A 16,338-nucleotide genomic window follows, 5' to 3' on the forward strand; every position below is an offset into this window, starting at 1 on the left:
AGTCATTCATTCCTCAGGCTTCCTTAGGGCACAGCGACCTTCTAAAGGCATTCTATACCGTAGCTTGATAATATCAACATGACTTTATGGCTGCACACAGAGGAATGATGACAAGTCAACTTCCACTGAAATAGGAAGAGCATTGTTCCCCAACCTCCTTATCTGTAAAGAAAAAGCCAAGCTCTACTCCAATGATGGTGGCTATGCATTGGGAATACAGGAAACACCAGTGCTGGCAATTGTTACAGTGCAGGAGGTGCAGGAGTGACTTGCTCTCTGGAGGATGACAGTGAAGGGCGAGATGGTTAGAAAACATGTGCTTCGCTAGAACCCACTAGATACCATTAGGAATGAAAGCTTGGCCAGCCGGATTACCTGCAGTGTGCCTTCCTTCTTCTGTGCTTCCACCGGTATTCTTCCTTTACTAAATCAAACATTAGAAGCCATTGCAACCTCTCTTTCCAGGCAGTATAGTTTTGCTCTAATGTGCTAAGTGCTCCACATCAATCCTTTTTGTCTTCTTTAGCTTCTTTTTGTCTTCTGTAAACTCTCCTAGGGAAGAGCACAGTGCTTGATCATACTTAATGCACTGAATGAATCTTCTAGATAATTCAGATAATTGTGGTCACTTGGCATTAATTAAAAAAAAGATATTTGGCCCTGGCTGGTTTGGCTCAGTGGATAGATCGTCAGCCTGTGGTCTGAGGGTTCTGGGTTTGATTCTGGTCTCCATTCTGGTCTTAATTCCGGTCAAGGGCACATGCCAGGGTTGTCGGCTCGATCCCCAGTAGGGGGTGTGCAGGAGGCAGCCGATCAATGATTCTAATCGTTGATGTTTCTATCTCTTTCTCCCTCTTCCTTCCTCTTTGAAATAAAAAAAAAATAGATATTTGGTCATAATTATTCAAGTTGTATCCAATCGACTAAATTCGATTAGATTTAGTTGATTTGTTGATTAGACTTTCACTTCACTTTGGCTGTGTAGATTGAAGCATAGAGCATTCAATTTTAAATTTCCCCAATATATTGCTTCTCATCTATATATATAAAAGCCTAAGCGACCATTACGACCGGTTGACTGAACAGCCGGTCGACCAGTTGCTATAATGTGCACTGACCACAAGGGGACAGACACTTAATGCAGGAACTCCCCCCTGGTGGTCAGTGCGCTCCCACAGCCAACTTTGCAAGGCCGGCCAATCTGCCGCGGTTGGGTGGTCAGTGCGCTCCAACAGCCAACCTCCCATGGTCCCTTCCCCCAGACTAGGCAAGACGGCCCCAATCACCAGCCAGGCTGAGGGACCCCGCCCATGCATAATTTCTTGCACCAGGCCTCTAGTTTAGAAATATTCTTCATTAAACACATTCTAGAAAGGACAACATATACTGCTACTATTTTATTTTTCCATCCATATATTTTTTCTTAACATAGTATTGTAATTGTTTTGTTTTTTTATGGCTAAGAAGAGTAGCTTTTGAAGTATGGAGGGAAGTTTGTGCTGATTAAGTTATCTAGTCTAGTGAGTTAAAAATTTTAAAAAATATATTTTTATTGATTTCAGAGAGGAAGGGAGAGAGAGAGAGAAATATCAATGGTGAGAGGGAATCATTGATTGGTTGCCTCCCGCATGCTCCACACAGTGGATTGAGCTCACAACCCTGACTGGAAATCAAATGGTGACCTCCTTGTTCATAGGCCGATGCTCAACCACGGAGCCACACCAGTTGGGCTGTTTTTGTTTTTTGTTAATCCTCATCTGAGGATATTTTTTCCATTAACTTTTTAGAGAGCATGGGAGGGAGTGAGGGGGCGGGGGAAGAGAGAGAGAGAGTCAGAAACATTGATGTCTTACATTGATTGGTTGCCTCCTGCACATGCCCCAATTGAGGTGGAGGATCGAACCCAATACCCTTCAGTACATGGGCTGACAGTAACCAGTGAGCAGCACTGGCCAGGGTGTGAAGTTTTTATTATTCTCTTTTTTGACCTTTTAGGTCAATAGTATTTTTTTTTTTAATATATTTTATTTATTTTTTACAGAGAAGAAGGGAGAGGGATAGAGAGTTAGAAACATCAACATCAATGAGAGAGAAACTTTGATCAGCTGCCTCCTGCACACTCCCTATTGGGGATGTGCCCGCAACCAAGGTACATGCCCCCGACCTGAATCGAACCTGGGATCCTTGAGTCCGCAGGCCGACGCTCTATCCACTGAGCCAAACTGGTTAGGGCAAGGTCAGTAGTATTTTATGTGGAGACACAAGGTTTAGCTGGAGCTATGGAGGCGACTGGGGGGGATGAGGAGACAATGGGGGGATAAAGACACATTTGTAATACCTTAATCAATAAAAATTAAAAATAAATAAATTTTTAAAATAAATAAATACACACAAAGCCAAAAAATAAAAAATATCCTCAGGTGAGGATTAAAATAAATAAATAATAAACTAAAAATCAATGAAAAAATATCCTTGGGTAAGGATTAACAAAAAAGAATGCAGCCACAGCAAATGGACCTGTCACATAACCCTGGCTTTATTCTCTGACCTACAACTGGGTATATAAAGTGGCATTTTCAGAGAGTGAAGAGAGAGGGAAAGACAGAGAAATATTGATGTGAGAGAAACACATAGATTGGCTGCCTTCTGCATGTGCCCCAACCAGAGCCCAAAGTGTGTGCCCTTGATGGGAATTGAACTCTGGAACCTTTAGTCCATGGGCTGACGCTCTCTCCACTGAGCTACACCAGCCAGGGCACAGCTGCATTCCTGTTGATTATGTCTAGAGCAGGGGTGGGCAACCCCTGGCACGCGTGCCAAACATGTCACGCCAGTAACTTTTGCTGGCATGCTAAACCCTCTCTTATAATCTTCCATTTACAATTTTTTTCTTAATATCGACTTTTTTATTTTTCAGATAAATTCAGTGTAGGTGCATCTTAGATAAATACTTTTACATAACAAGTTATCTTAAAGACCATAGACATGGATTGACGAGAGGGGAAGAGCAATTTCTATGCCTCTGCGTTAACTCTCCCTGCCTTCCTAGATCCGACCAGTGTTTTGTTTTCATCCACATACGCTTGTGAATCTTTGTTCTCAGTGATGAATTTTGTTAAGTCTCGTAATAGGAGTAGCCTGGTGGATGAAAGTAGTAGCTCGTGCATATCTCTGAAGGTCACGAAATATAAACCTGATGTAAAATCTCTGTCATCAGTGATGCAGCAGCAAAAGTCCCACTGATTAATATCAAACGGAGTCATAAAGTTTTCTGTCGGACTGTCAGTGTACACGTATACATTAAAAAAGAAATGTATTTTTCATCATCATATACTCTGCTTTTGTCGCTCGAATGAATTTTATTATTTCTTCAAGGTTCTTCACATACTACACCTTAAGGGATATCAAGTATGCGTAACATGTTCTCAAAAAATTAGGGTTGGCACTCAGAATAATTTTGAGTCAGATTTTGCTGGTTTTGGCACGCACTCACAAAAAGGTTGCCCACCCCTGGTCTAGAGCCTCATTTCATTTTGTTGGATGTTTGGCAGGAAAAGTGTCAAGGAATCAGTAACAAAAGGTGGAGAGGTTGTTATATTATCTGTTGTTATGTTATATTTGACCTTAGCACTTGGTCTAGGGTTCATGAACTTTCCTGTAAGCATTGGGGAGGGCATTATAGTTTCATAGGGAACTCCAACACTCCCACCCATTTCCCCATTCCTGGCATTCAGGAGGAAATGGGAGGGGCAGGGCAATCAGTAATGTAAGGGAATTTTGCATTAATATCGAGTCTTGATAAAGAACTAGAGCAGAGTGAATTCCTAATTACATTTCCCCCCTGACATCTTTCTGTTTAATGTTTGGAGACTGGGCTAGGTTTCTAAGTCAACTATTAACTGGTATTGTGTTCCCATGCCTCAGGTTTTCAATCTCAAACAAAGCATAATGACACATAATTAACAGTTCACTTCAGAAAGATTCATGGCCTCATGCTTGTAAAGGACTTTGAGCTTTTCTCAGAGTGTTTTATACACATTCATGAATAATGAGATGGCTTGCTCTGTTTGGCAAAGGGCATCTATATCACGCCCATTAGATAGATGAGAAAAATGAGCCTCAGAGAGGACAATGGCTTGCTGAGAACCTCAGGGTACATTTAAGGTAGTATGGAATTTTTCCTGGATTTTGTGGGACAAGTGGAATCAAAAATAAATTCTGCGTGAGCACCTCTTGGTCAGAAAAAAATGAATTTAACAGTTTTTAAGCAAATATAAACTTTTAGGGGGAAGGCTACTTCTTTGTAAAGGGGGGGGAGATCATCTTTGACAAATTTACTAGAATTTTTAAAGAGCATTAAGTAATTACAGAAGCTAGGGATAAACTGATTTTCAAAGTGATTTTGGAAAGACTCTCCACAAAGGCTGTTAAACAAATTGAGTCAGTGGAAGGTTGGGAGAAATGCTTTTACAAATCAGGCGGGGACAAAGACAGAACAAAGATATGTATGGATGGATATTTTTCAGGATATAAATGTGAATAAAGTAGTCTTATTATTATTTTTATTTTTTAAAAAATAAACAATGTAAAAGAAGGAGTACATAGAGTAAACTCTAAGTTTACTGTCAACGTGAACCTGTTGGGACACTAAAAAGTCAAACTGCTCGCCTCAGTTCCATGCAAAGTGGCAGGGAAGTGGTGAAGAAGTCATTTACGGAAAAAGAATCCATCTGTTCACGCAGATGAGCATCCAATTTTTTCTCAAGAAAGAGATCCAGATGTCATTGTAAACTCTTAACTGAAAATGTAGTAAGTGTATGACTTGGAACAACAACAAAAGAAGCCAACGAATAATTCAGAAATGCCATGTTACCCTGTTTTCATGACGCTTCAGCATTTCAAATAGTTTCATCAATGTTCTTGAAAGACATAATGAACTTAGAGAAAAGCAAATATGTTTTTATTCAAGATTGAATAAAAACCCTCATGTAACTCTTCAGGCTAGTGATCCAGGGAGACTGTTCATTTGCATCATCCTTATTCCCAAATAATGCCCCACTCCCCTCAATAGTTAATGTGTATGGAGCACAGAAGATGCACCAGGCGTGCGAGAGCCTGAGCACAAGGAGATGCAGGGAGACTTGGTTAAGCGGTGGAGCTGGAGTCAACACAATTGGTCTCCAGAGGGTACCCTTAGAGCTCTCCTGAGTTAGACACACTGAGCTATGCTCCTCTCCTCTCCCCCTGGGTATCATTCCAAACCCTTAACCCTCTTCATTTAAGCTGTCTTCATAGCAGCACTGTCAAATAGAAATATTCTGAGTCAGAAATATAATTTAAAAATTGCTAGTAGCCATATGGAAAAGGCAAAATGCAATAGGCAAAATTAATTTTAATAATGTGTTTTGTGTAACCCAATATATAAAAAATACTATAATGTTATATAATCATATAAAATTAATGAAATATCAGAAGCAACTCAGGATATGAGCAGTACAATACAGTGCAATACAATATCATTTGTAGTCCTACCACACAATATAAACTTGTGGCTAATGGCAAAATATTTTATGCTAGTTCAGTTTTACATTTTTAATTAAAATTAATTAAAATAAAATAAATTAGTTCCTGGGTTGTGCTAGCCATATTTCAAATCCTCACCAGCTATTTGTGGTGCGTGGCTATCATATTGAACAGTGCAACTCTACAGCATAACTTATTTTATTCTCTGTTGACATGCTCCTCTCTTGAGCACACCTGAGCTTTTCCCCACCCCTTCCTTTCCCAGGGCCCTTCTTTTGCTTCTGTAACTTGTTTCCTGAGCCTATGCAGCCCAGCTGGCTCACATCTTCCTTCCTCTGTGACTTTCTAAATAAACTTTCTCTTATAATTTGAAAAAAAAAAAAAAGTTATTCTCTGTTTCCAAAAGTTCAGGCACTCCCAGATACTCCATCACCACTCCTAACTTCTCTCAACCCCCATATCATCTTCCCTGCCTATGCCCAGGGCTGCCATGTACAGTTGTGCTAGTTATACACTGCAAAACTCTGCAATGTCATTCACATGGTCCATATAGTACAGTGATGGCGAACCTTTTGAGCTCGGCGTGTTAGCATTTTGAAAAACCCTAACTTAACTCTGGTGCCGTGTCACATATAGAAATTTTTTGATATTTGCAACCATAGTAAAACAAAGACTTATATTTTTGATATTTATTTTATATATTTAAATGCCATTTAACAAAGAAAAATCAACCAAAACAATGAGTTCGCATGTCACCTCTGACACGCGTCACTGAATTATAGTAGATTTGTTTATTTACTATGACAGTTTCTTGGAAGATGGAAGTAAAGTTTTTAAAGGAAGAGGTACTTTTTCCTAATTCATGCACAGGTGGTTTTTTGGGGGTGGGATGGAGTAGGGTGTGGGGTGACTGTAGCTCTTCTGTTTCTTCCCAGCATTCCAACAGTTGGGCCCAGGCATTGTTCTCGTGTACACTCAGCACTGTCCCAGTGCCCGTATCCTGTGGTTGAAAGTAATGAAGCAGCTTTGGTCAACCTCTCCTCTCCCTGCCAAATAATGTCACAAAGCTATAGTCACTCTTCATGGTAGTTTACCTTGGAGCCATATGTCTTTTTTTTTTTTTTTAAGCTTTTATTTATTTTTTATTTTTAAAAAACATTTAAAAAATATATTTTATTGATTTTTTACAGAGAGGAAGGGAGAGGGATAGAGAGTTAGAAACATCGATGCGAGAGATCTATCAGCTGCCTCCTGCACGCCCCCCACTGGGGATGTGCCTGCAGCCAGGGTACATGCCCTTGACCGGAATCGAACCCGGGACCCTTGAGTCCGCAGGCCGACGCTCTATCCACTGAGCCAAATCGGTTCGGCTAAAAAACATTTTAAATATGTTTTTATTGATTTTTAAAGAGAGAGGAAGGGAGAGGGACAGAGAGAGAAATATCGACGAGAGAGAAATGGAGCCATATGTCTGATTCATAATTGTATCCCTAGTTCCTGGCACATAATAGGTGCTTAACACATTTACTGATTTGAATTTGTATCTCAGTGTTCACGTAGGCCCTTGTATTGTGCCCTCAGTTTCCCTTAGTGAAACTTGACCCAGGGCTGATGTATCCAGAAGCCAGCCACAGCTCACCCTTCGTGTGGTGCCCGTGTTCTAAATAAAAATAATTGCCATTATTGTTATTATTACTAACAGTAACTACCGTTTATTGATCACTTTGTGCCAAGCATTACGCCTAGCAATCTGTGTACATTATTTCATTTAATCTTTCCGGGCATCTCTAGGAGGTAGATGCTGTTATCCCCATTTTATACAGAGGAAACTGAGGCACTGAGAAATTAAGTCATTTACCCGAGGTCACACAGCTATTAAGTGTCAAAGCTAAAATTTAAAACCAGTTCTGTCTGACTTCAAAGCCCTTCTGTTCTTTAACTGGCAGGACAAGGCTTCTCTTTTGGTATCTGGAACCTGACTGACAAGTGACCACTCTAGAGGACTTACTATTTTCCCAGACTCCTTCTTTGGGGAATGTCTTCATCCCAGTTCGCGTGGTTTGGGTGGGGTGTACTCTGACCCCAGGCGCGGTCCTTTAACTCAGCCTTGGCCAATCTGAGAAGCGCTTCCACCTGACCGAGTGATTGGTTCTGAGGTTAGCACAGGACAGAGGCGCACTCCATCAGGCTCCTTTTCTGCTCCAGTTTAGGAAAGGAGGCAGGCTTTTCCTCTGGGAATTTCTTTTGCTGCTAGAGTGAGGGACCCTGGGCACTCCTGGTGGCCATCTTTCCCTTCGACACAGAGGAAGCTGTATGAAGTAGGAGAGAATGACTGAGGCCGGCCCGCAGTGGGAAGCAGCAGTGGGTGGTGGTGGGGCCACAGGCAGCACCATCTGGGCCCCAGGATTCAGATGCCGGAAGCATTCCAGGACTTCTCTGTTATGTGAGCCAGCAATTTCCTCTCGTCTGCTTCAGCCTAGTTACTTGCAGTTGAAAGAGCCTGCCTTATACACATATTTTTCAGATGACTTTTTCTGTTGCGGATTCCACATTGCCATTCTCTACCTACTTTTGGGCGAGCCCACTTCCTGGGCCTCGGTGCTGCTGCTGCCTGCAGTGTGCCTGGAGCCTGGGATCCCTGTGAACTGTTCTGTTGGACTCACTTCCTCTCTTTTAGGTCTGCGAACTCTGCCCTAGTGAAAGGAGATACCACACCTAACCCTTCCTCACGACTCCCTCCACCCTTACCACCATGGCACAGCCCCCACACAAGATTAAGAATTGTGCCATGAGCGTTAGAGAAATCTGTTCTTCATAGACATTGGAAGAATTACTCATCAACCTACTTTTGAATGCTGATCAGAAACTGTTGAACGCCTAACTCATCTGGCCTCTGACACCCGCTGGGATCTCAGCCAGCATTGGCCACGGTTTTGCCTTTTTTCCTTGGCTCCCATCCTTTCTGATCAGCTGTTTTCTTATGTGCCCTCAACTCCCCTGTGATTCTGAACTTCCATCCTTATGCTGGCCTCCTCCCAGATCTTTCCGGGGGCCCTCTGAGGGCATTGTTCCACTGTGAATCAACTCTCCCACACCCGCAGCCTCCTCAAGAGGAGAACACTCTTTCTCTGCAGCTCTCTCTCTGCTGTGGCCTTCCTCTGGCTTCCTTGTGCTGCCTGCAGGTCATGCAAAGCCCTTTTTCCTTTAGAGGTCAAGCGATTCATGCAAATAACCTGCTGGTCTCTCCTTTTGCCACCAACCTCTTGGACATGGTCCCTGACAGACTCACCTGGTTCCTGGTCATCTCTCCCAACTCTGCCATCTCTGCATCCCTACGGCTAACTTTATATGTCTAAGATGAGTGGTGCAGTTGCCTGGGGGTAGTAGAAGGGAGTAACTAATTGCGGTAGGAGTGGAAAATAAAGGAGACTTCATAAAAGAGATCACTTGTGATCAGGACCTTAAAGAAATGAATAGGATTTCAACAGGTGCTCTTTTAGGCAGAGAGAACAACTCAAGCAAAAGCATGGAGATAGGAAAATGTCCGTGTATTTACTTGCTTGAGCACTTGGAAATAGGTGGTAGGAAGGGAAGAGGAATATGACATGATTATATTTACTTAAAATTAAGGCGTGATCCTAAGGGTTCAATGTGGAGAATGCAAAGGAAGAAACAGACTTTACTACAAAAGGGAGAAGAAGTACTTTGAAAACTTTTCAGAGGCGGGATGATATTGTAAATGACAAGATCAGAACTTTGCTGGGTTGATTGTCAAGGGAGAAGGGGAGTAATTAAAACAGCTTAAGGAAGTTCATAATATAGAAGTAAAATAATGCCTGTGAGGTTGAGAGGAACAGTAGTGGAAGAAGAGGTGTGAGGATTTTCAGAACAGACTGGTTGTAAGGGGGCAGGGAGCAGAGTTGAGAAACCTGACTAGACACCTCCTGCTTAGGAGATGGGAGAGATTGAGGCCCTGCCTGGAGATGGGAGATGTGAAGATGTAGGATGCTGGGAGAAAACAGCTGCATAGTAGATAGGAATCAAATTAGTTGGCCTTTTAATTACCTTATGCATAAAGATAAGAAACTGCATTTCATGATGGTAAAAAGGACTTAAATTATGTAAGCTTAAGATGTTTCTCAAACTGTTTTATAGAATACTACAACTACTGGAGATATTAAGGTTCAAGGGAAATAGAACAAGTTCTGTGATCAAGTGAGGTTGGGAAACTGCATTCTGTATGATTCACAGAGTCTATTCATGTATCAAAGGCTCAGAAATGCACACAAGAAACCAGTTTGACATTGTTTAACCCAGCTTTACCTGAATATCTTTATTCATTCATTCAGCAAGCATGTGGTAAGCACATATTATGATAGCATGTTTTTGGCACTGTGCTGGCCACTGGTCCCACAGGAGAGAATAAAATCAGTCAGTGCCTCGGCCTTTAGGAGATTGCAGTCTGGTATCATCTGACAGGTTCTGGGAAGCACAGTTTGGGAAACCTTGAGTTAAGGTGTTTAGATATTCTTGTTTGTGCTTTGGAACAGAATGGAGTGATTGGCTGCCTGTCTCTCTGCCTCCGTGTCTCCATGTTACCCCAGTGCCTCCACCTCTTTGAAGAATGTTTCCTGCACCCCCCGCCTTCGGCATAGACATAGCTGATGACAAGGTAACTTTTAGGCCTCAGGAGTTGGTTACTTGGCCCAAAGTCACCCATCTAGTTAGGGGCAGAACCAGAGGCAGAACCCCAGCTCATTTGGTTCTAGGTCCTATGCTCATTCTATTTTTGGTGAGAAGGGACAATTTGAAATACCCTTCCCAGAGTATAAAGCAAATCAAAGGCATTATTTTACCTCTAAGATTTTCAGTATGTAGCTCCAAAAGAAGAACTCTTAATACCAGTAGGTGTTATGCTAGGTTACAGAAATTGGGTTTTAGTCTAGGTGCGAGGAAACCATTGGAGGACTTAGGACATGAACTGATTTATGTTTTTTAAGTTTGTGTTGATTGATGAAATGGAGGAAGGATTATAAGAAGATAAGGAAAGAAATAGTGAGACCTTTAGGAGGATATTGCAATAGTCCTGACAAGGGATGATGGTGGCTATGTCAATTAATTGCCCCATTAATGCCAAGTAACAAACATCCCCATAAACTCAGTGGTGTATAGACATAAGGATTTATTTTTGTTCATGAGTTGATGGGATGTCTGGGTAGTTCTGCTGACCTGGACCAGGCTCAGCTGATTGTGACTGGTCTTGCCCATGTGTCTCTAATCAAATGTAGGTCAGGTAGGCAGCTCTGTGATGTTGCTGGGGTCTTTGATGTATTTGGAGGGCCAGATGGCTGTTGACTGATGACCTCAGCTGAGATGGCCGGTACAACTCTGCTCTCCTCTGTGTTTATGTTACATCTCTCTAATAGGCTAGCCGGGTCATATACTCATGGTCATCACAAAAAAGTAAGAGAAAAAGTACAAACAAGTAGGCAGATTTTTAAGCCTTAACTTGTGTTAAGTTTGCTGCTATCCCATTGGTCCAAGAAAGTGATATGGTTTACCCACAGTTAGTGTGGAAGGGCATTGCTCAAGGGCAGGAATAAAGAATGTGAAAAGATACAGGGAGGTATAAAAAAGCAGGGCCAGTAGTATAATCAACCTATTGTGTAATGGGAAAAGAGTGAAGTAGAGACTTGAATATTCAGGGTCATAATATTTTGGAGGTACAGTCCAAAGAATGTGTTGATGGATTAGATTTGAAGTATGAAAGAGAGGAATAAATCAAAGATAACTCTTAAAATGTTGGCTGAGCAGTGGAGAGGTGTGAGACCATTTACTCAGATGGTAAAAAGTAGGTAAAGAACAAGTGTTAAGGCAGTATCTAGAGTTCCGTTTTAGCCATGTTATGTTTGAGATACCTGTTGAAATTCAAATAAAGATGCTAGGTTTGCAATTGGATATATAAATCTGAGGTTCTTGGGGACAGGGCTGAAGATGTAGATTTCAGAGTTATCAACCTCTAGATGGTATTTCAAACCATGGAATTGGATGAGGTCACTCCTGAGAAGAATATAGAAATGAAGAAGCAAAGCAAGCCCAGGATAGAGCCCTGGTACACACCAGTGTTTATAAGTAAAGCAGAAAAATAGAAGCCAATAAATGGGACTGAGAAGATAAGATACAGCCTCTAACATCAGAGAAAAATCCAGGAAACTTGGTGTCACAGAGAACTTAGAAAAGTTACGCATTTCAAAGAGAGGATGGTCAGTTGTGTTAAGTAAGATAAGAACTGAGGTCAAGTAAAATAACAGAGAAATGATCAGTGGGTTTGGTAAGAAGGAGGTCCTTGGTGACGGCCATAGTGGAATGCTGGAGATAGAACTCCAACTGGAGTGTTTGGAGGAAAGCACATGATGAGAAGCAGGGACAGCAATCCTAATTCCATTTTTCAAGAGCTTGTGCTGCAAAGGGAAACAGAAGTGACTTGGTATTTGGAGGTGAATGTGGGTCAAGGGAATGGCTTATGACTGGGCATGTAATAATGAAAGGATATATCCACCATTTGAACAATTTCAGCCACCAGCAAGGATTGGGACATACCAGTATATTAGTATGAGTTTTGTTGTCACACTGGGCAGGTTGAGTGCCTCTGTGTTAGGCTTACTCAGCTACTATTCTGGAGTAGGTACCGTTTTGGAATCACTCTGCTCTGTAGGTGGTGCTTAGTGTTTCTTATGATGATGGTGAAACTGGTAAATTCAGTTTCTTAGATTTTGATATGGCTAGCAAGTTGGGCAGGTTCTGAGCAGAGCTAAGAAGGGAATGTGAATTAATGTGCCACTTCCTTGTCCAGGTTTTATACCAGTATGACTTGACGTTTGATCAATATAAAGCACCAATTGCACCCAGCAATGCGGGTAATTCCATTTTTGCATAGACTAGCAGACTTCAGGCTGGTTGGCTAATGTAATTCAGTAGGACCTAGACAAGGCACGCATTCTAGAATTTCAGCAGAGTGATAGAAATGTTGCTTTTATGTGTTTTTAAAGCCAGTGAAACTTCAATTTTAAAGGGTAATGTAAAGCAAATGTATTAAATAAATGGTAATTTAAAATGTATTTTGTGTAAGTTTAAGTGAACATTTGGTGGTATTTAACTATACTTATCAACCCTTCTGGGGTACGTGTTCTGTACGGTCGTAAGGATGGTGGTGTGAAAAAATGCACTACCCTGTCTTACAATGTCTTAACAGCCTTGGAAGATTTTTGTTCAATTGCTTTAAATCTGGTTTGCTATTTCACCCCTTTAAAATATGTGTCTATTTGTGCAATTCATACTGTGAACTGAGAACCACATTTATTGCAGAGAGAGAGAGAGAGAGTGTGTGTCAGTCTCCAGTTGTGGCCTGTGTCTCCTGTGGAATATTCAAGGCTAATTTTGATTATATTCAATTATGTCTTGTGCACGGATGTGAGAACTGCCCCCAACATAAGCTTTGGTTCCACTCTGTTTTTCCCCCCCTGCCTTTTGTTTTCTGCTTTCTATTTTTTCTTTTAATTTAAAAAAATATATATAAATATATATATATATATATATATATATATATATATATTTTACATGTTGTACATGTATTTTTGTTAAATTAATTGAAAATAAGTTTTATGAAAACTCACCATTTGAACCATTTTCAAGAGTACAATCTGGTAGTTTTTAGTATATTTACAGTGTTGTGCAGTCATTACCATTATCTGATTCCAGAAGATTTCTGTCATTCCAAAAAGAAACCCCATTATCCCTGATTCTCCTTTCATTCCATCCAACCATTGAACTGAAAATGTGAAAAGATGGGTGAGGGGAGAAGAGGAAACATTTAAGTGAAGGAAGAGGTTGACAGGGATTGGAGACGAATGAAATGAGAATGGGATGGTCAAGAATGACATAGAAACTTTTTAGTTTGATATAGTTCCACTGATTTATTTTTGCCTTTACTTCCCTTGCCTTTGGGGTCAAATTCATAAACTCTTCTCTAAGATAAAGTTTCATAAGTTTGGTACCTATGTTTTCTTTACTGTAATTTATTGTTACAGGTCTTATATTTGGATCTTTGATCCATTTGTAATTAATTTTTGTACATGGGGACAAATTGTAGTCTAGTTTCATTCTTTTGCATGTGGCTTTTCAATTTTCCCAGCACCGGTTATTGAAGAGGCTTTCTTTTCTCCATTGTGTGTTTTTGGCTCCTTTGTCAAAAATTATTTGCCCATATACATGTGGTTTTATTTCTGGACCCTCAATTTTGTTCCATTGGTCTGTGTGTTCCATTTTCTGCCAATACCATGCTGTTTTCTTTTTTTTTTTTTTTTTTTTTTAATTAAATCTTTATTGTTCAGATTATTACATTTGTTCCTTTCCCCCCCCCCATAACTCCCCTCCTCCCAGTTCCCGCCCCACCCTCCGCCCTCACTCCCCACCCACTGTCCTCATCCATAGGTGGACGATTTTTGTCCAGTCTCTTCCCACATCTCCCACACCCCTTTCCCCCTCAAGAATAGTCAGTCCATTCCCTTTCTATGTCCCTGATTCTATTATAATCAACAGTTCATTCTGTTCATCAGATTATTTATTCACTTGATTCTTAGATTCACTTGTTGATAGATGCATATTTGTTGTTCATAATTTGTATCTTTACCTTTTTCTTCCTCTTCCTCTTCTTAAAGGATACCTTTCAGCATTTCATATAATCCTGGTTTGGTGGTGATGAACTCCTTTAGCTTTTCCTTATCTGTGAAGCTCTTTATCTGACCTTCAATTCTGAATGATAGCTTTGCTGGATAAAGTAATCTTGGTTGTAGGTTCTTGGTATTCATCACTTTGAATATTTCTTGCCACTCCCTTCTGGCCTGCAAAGTTTCTGTTGAGAAATCAGCTGACAGTCGTATGGGTATTCCCTTGTAGGTAACTGAGTTTCTTTCTCTTGCTGTTTTTAAGATTCTCTCTTTATCTTTTGCTCTTGGCATTTTAATTATGATGTGTCTTGGTGTAGTCCTCTTTGGATTCCTTTTGTTTGGGGTTCTCCGCGCTTCTTGGACCTGTAAGTCCATTTCTTTCACCATGTGGGGGAAGTTTTCTGTCATTATTTCTTCAAATAGGTTTTCAATATCTTGCTCTCTCTCATCTTCTGGCACCCCTATAATTCTGATGTTGGTACGCTTGAAGCTGTCCCAGAGGCTCCTTACACTATCCTCGCATTTTTGGATTCTTTTTTCATTTTGCTTTTCCGGTTGGATGTTTTTTGCTTCCTCGCATTTCAAATCATTGACTTGATTCTTGCGCGCCTCTGGTTTGCTGTCGGGCGTCTGTATAATATTCATTATTTCAGTCCGTGTGTGCTTAATTTCTAGTTGGTTCCCCAATATAAGATCGAGGGTCTTATTAGTTTTCGTGTAAATCTCATTAAGTTTATCGGCAGCTTCTAAACAGTTCTTGAGAGACCTTAAAAGTGTGGTTCTGAACTCTATTTCTTCCATTGACAATTTTGTCCTGTTTCTTTGTCTCCGCATTTTGTTATGCTTCCTTGGTGCACCCCCTAGTGGTCTTTGTTCGCAGTCTTATAGATAAATCTTGATTGTTGTAGCTAATTCCAGGGAGGGTTTGACCTCCAGGCCAAGTGGCTATGAGAATCAGCTGTGTCAGCAGTGAGAGAACTTCTGTCCTCTAGGGAGGTGCTAATCTAGCCTTTGCCTGAGGCTATCCGGCAAATGCCTCTGTGCAGGGCTTGGGCAGGGCGGGTCGCACAGGATCAACAGGGTGGGCCGGAGAGAGCAGTTATGGTGGCTCTCAGTCCTGTCCCCAGGGGCTCCGCCTCTCCGAGTCCCAGCACCTGCTGCAAAGCTGGGAGAGAAAGCTGCACTCGCTCTGACTGAAGCCAGACAGTCCCGCTTCTCCCGTTTGAGTCTGGGTCCCTAAAGACTCGCCTGTATCTGGAGCTCAGAGTTTGGGACTCCCTCCCGATTGAAAACAACAACCGCGCCCTCCGCCGCCAGCCCGCTCCGCGCACTCCGCACCTCAGAATTTGACTTCAGCACTGCGCCTCCTCTGAGTGTCCGTATGCGTTTCTCTTTCCTCCTAGTTGTAGGACTTCCACTCAGCCAGCGTTCCTGTGGTTCTGGGTGATGTCCGTTCCGTGTTTTAGTTTCACTTTTGAAGTAGTTGTTCAAAGCAGCAAACTCCGGCGTTAACCTATGCCGCCATCTTGGTTCTCTCAGCCTTAATATGCTGTTTTCATTATTGTTTCTCAGTAGTATAATTTGAAGTCAGGTAGTGTGATATCTCTGGCTTTGTTCTTTATTTTTGAGGATTGCTTTGGTTCTTCGGGGTCTTTTGTGGTTTCGTACAAATCTGATGATTTTTTGTTCTATTTCTTTAAAGAATGTTATTGGGATTTTGATGGGGATTGCATTAAATCTGTATTACTTGTTAGAATGGCTGTTATCAACAAGAGAAGTAATTAGTGTTGGAGAGGTTGTAGAGAAAAAGGAACCCTCATTCACTGCTGGTGGGAATGTAAACTGGTATAGCCATTATGGAAAACAGTATGGAGGGTCCCCCCAAAATAGATAGTGTTATCATATGATCTAGCAACCCTCCTTCTGGTTATCTACCTGAAAAATTTGAAAACATTTATTTGCAAAGATATATGTACCCTATGTTCATTGCAGCATTATTCATGGTGGCCAAGACATGGAAACAACCCAAGTGTCCTTGGATAGATGATTGGGTAAAGAAGATGTGGTACATATATGCTATGGAATACTG

At 41.3% G+C, this 16,338-nt stretch overlaps 1 protein-coding gene across 3 annotated transcripts in view; it reads left to right on the plus strand.

Moving 5' to 3' along the window:
* Positions 1-16,338, plus strand: part of TEC (tec protein tyrosine kinase) — a 118,459-nt gene that overhangs the window by 3,052 nt on the left and 99,069 nt on the right. For 2 of the 3 annotated variants that reach the window (XM_059671751.1, XM_059671753.1), the window contains exon 2: positions 10,074-10,195. The exons of the other annotated variant lie outside the window; for it this stretch is intronic. In XM_059671751.1, coding sequence (XP_059527734.1) covers positions 10,148-10,195 — 48 coding nt within the window. In that variant the 5' untranslated portion in view covers positions 10,074-10,147. The remainder of the gene's footprint in view (positions 1-10,073; positions 10,196-16,338) is intronic. 3 annotated transcript variants of the gene reach the window in all.

The sequence above is a fragment of the Myotis daubentonii genome, chromosome 1 (genome assembly GCF_963259705.1).
Source record: "Myotis daubentonii chromosome 1, mMyoDau2.1, whole genome shotgun sequence".
Lineage (NCBI taxonomy): Eukaryota > Metazoa > Chordata > Mammalia > Chiroptera > Vespertilionidae > Myotis > Myotis daubentonii.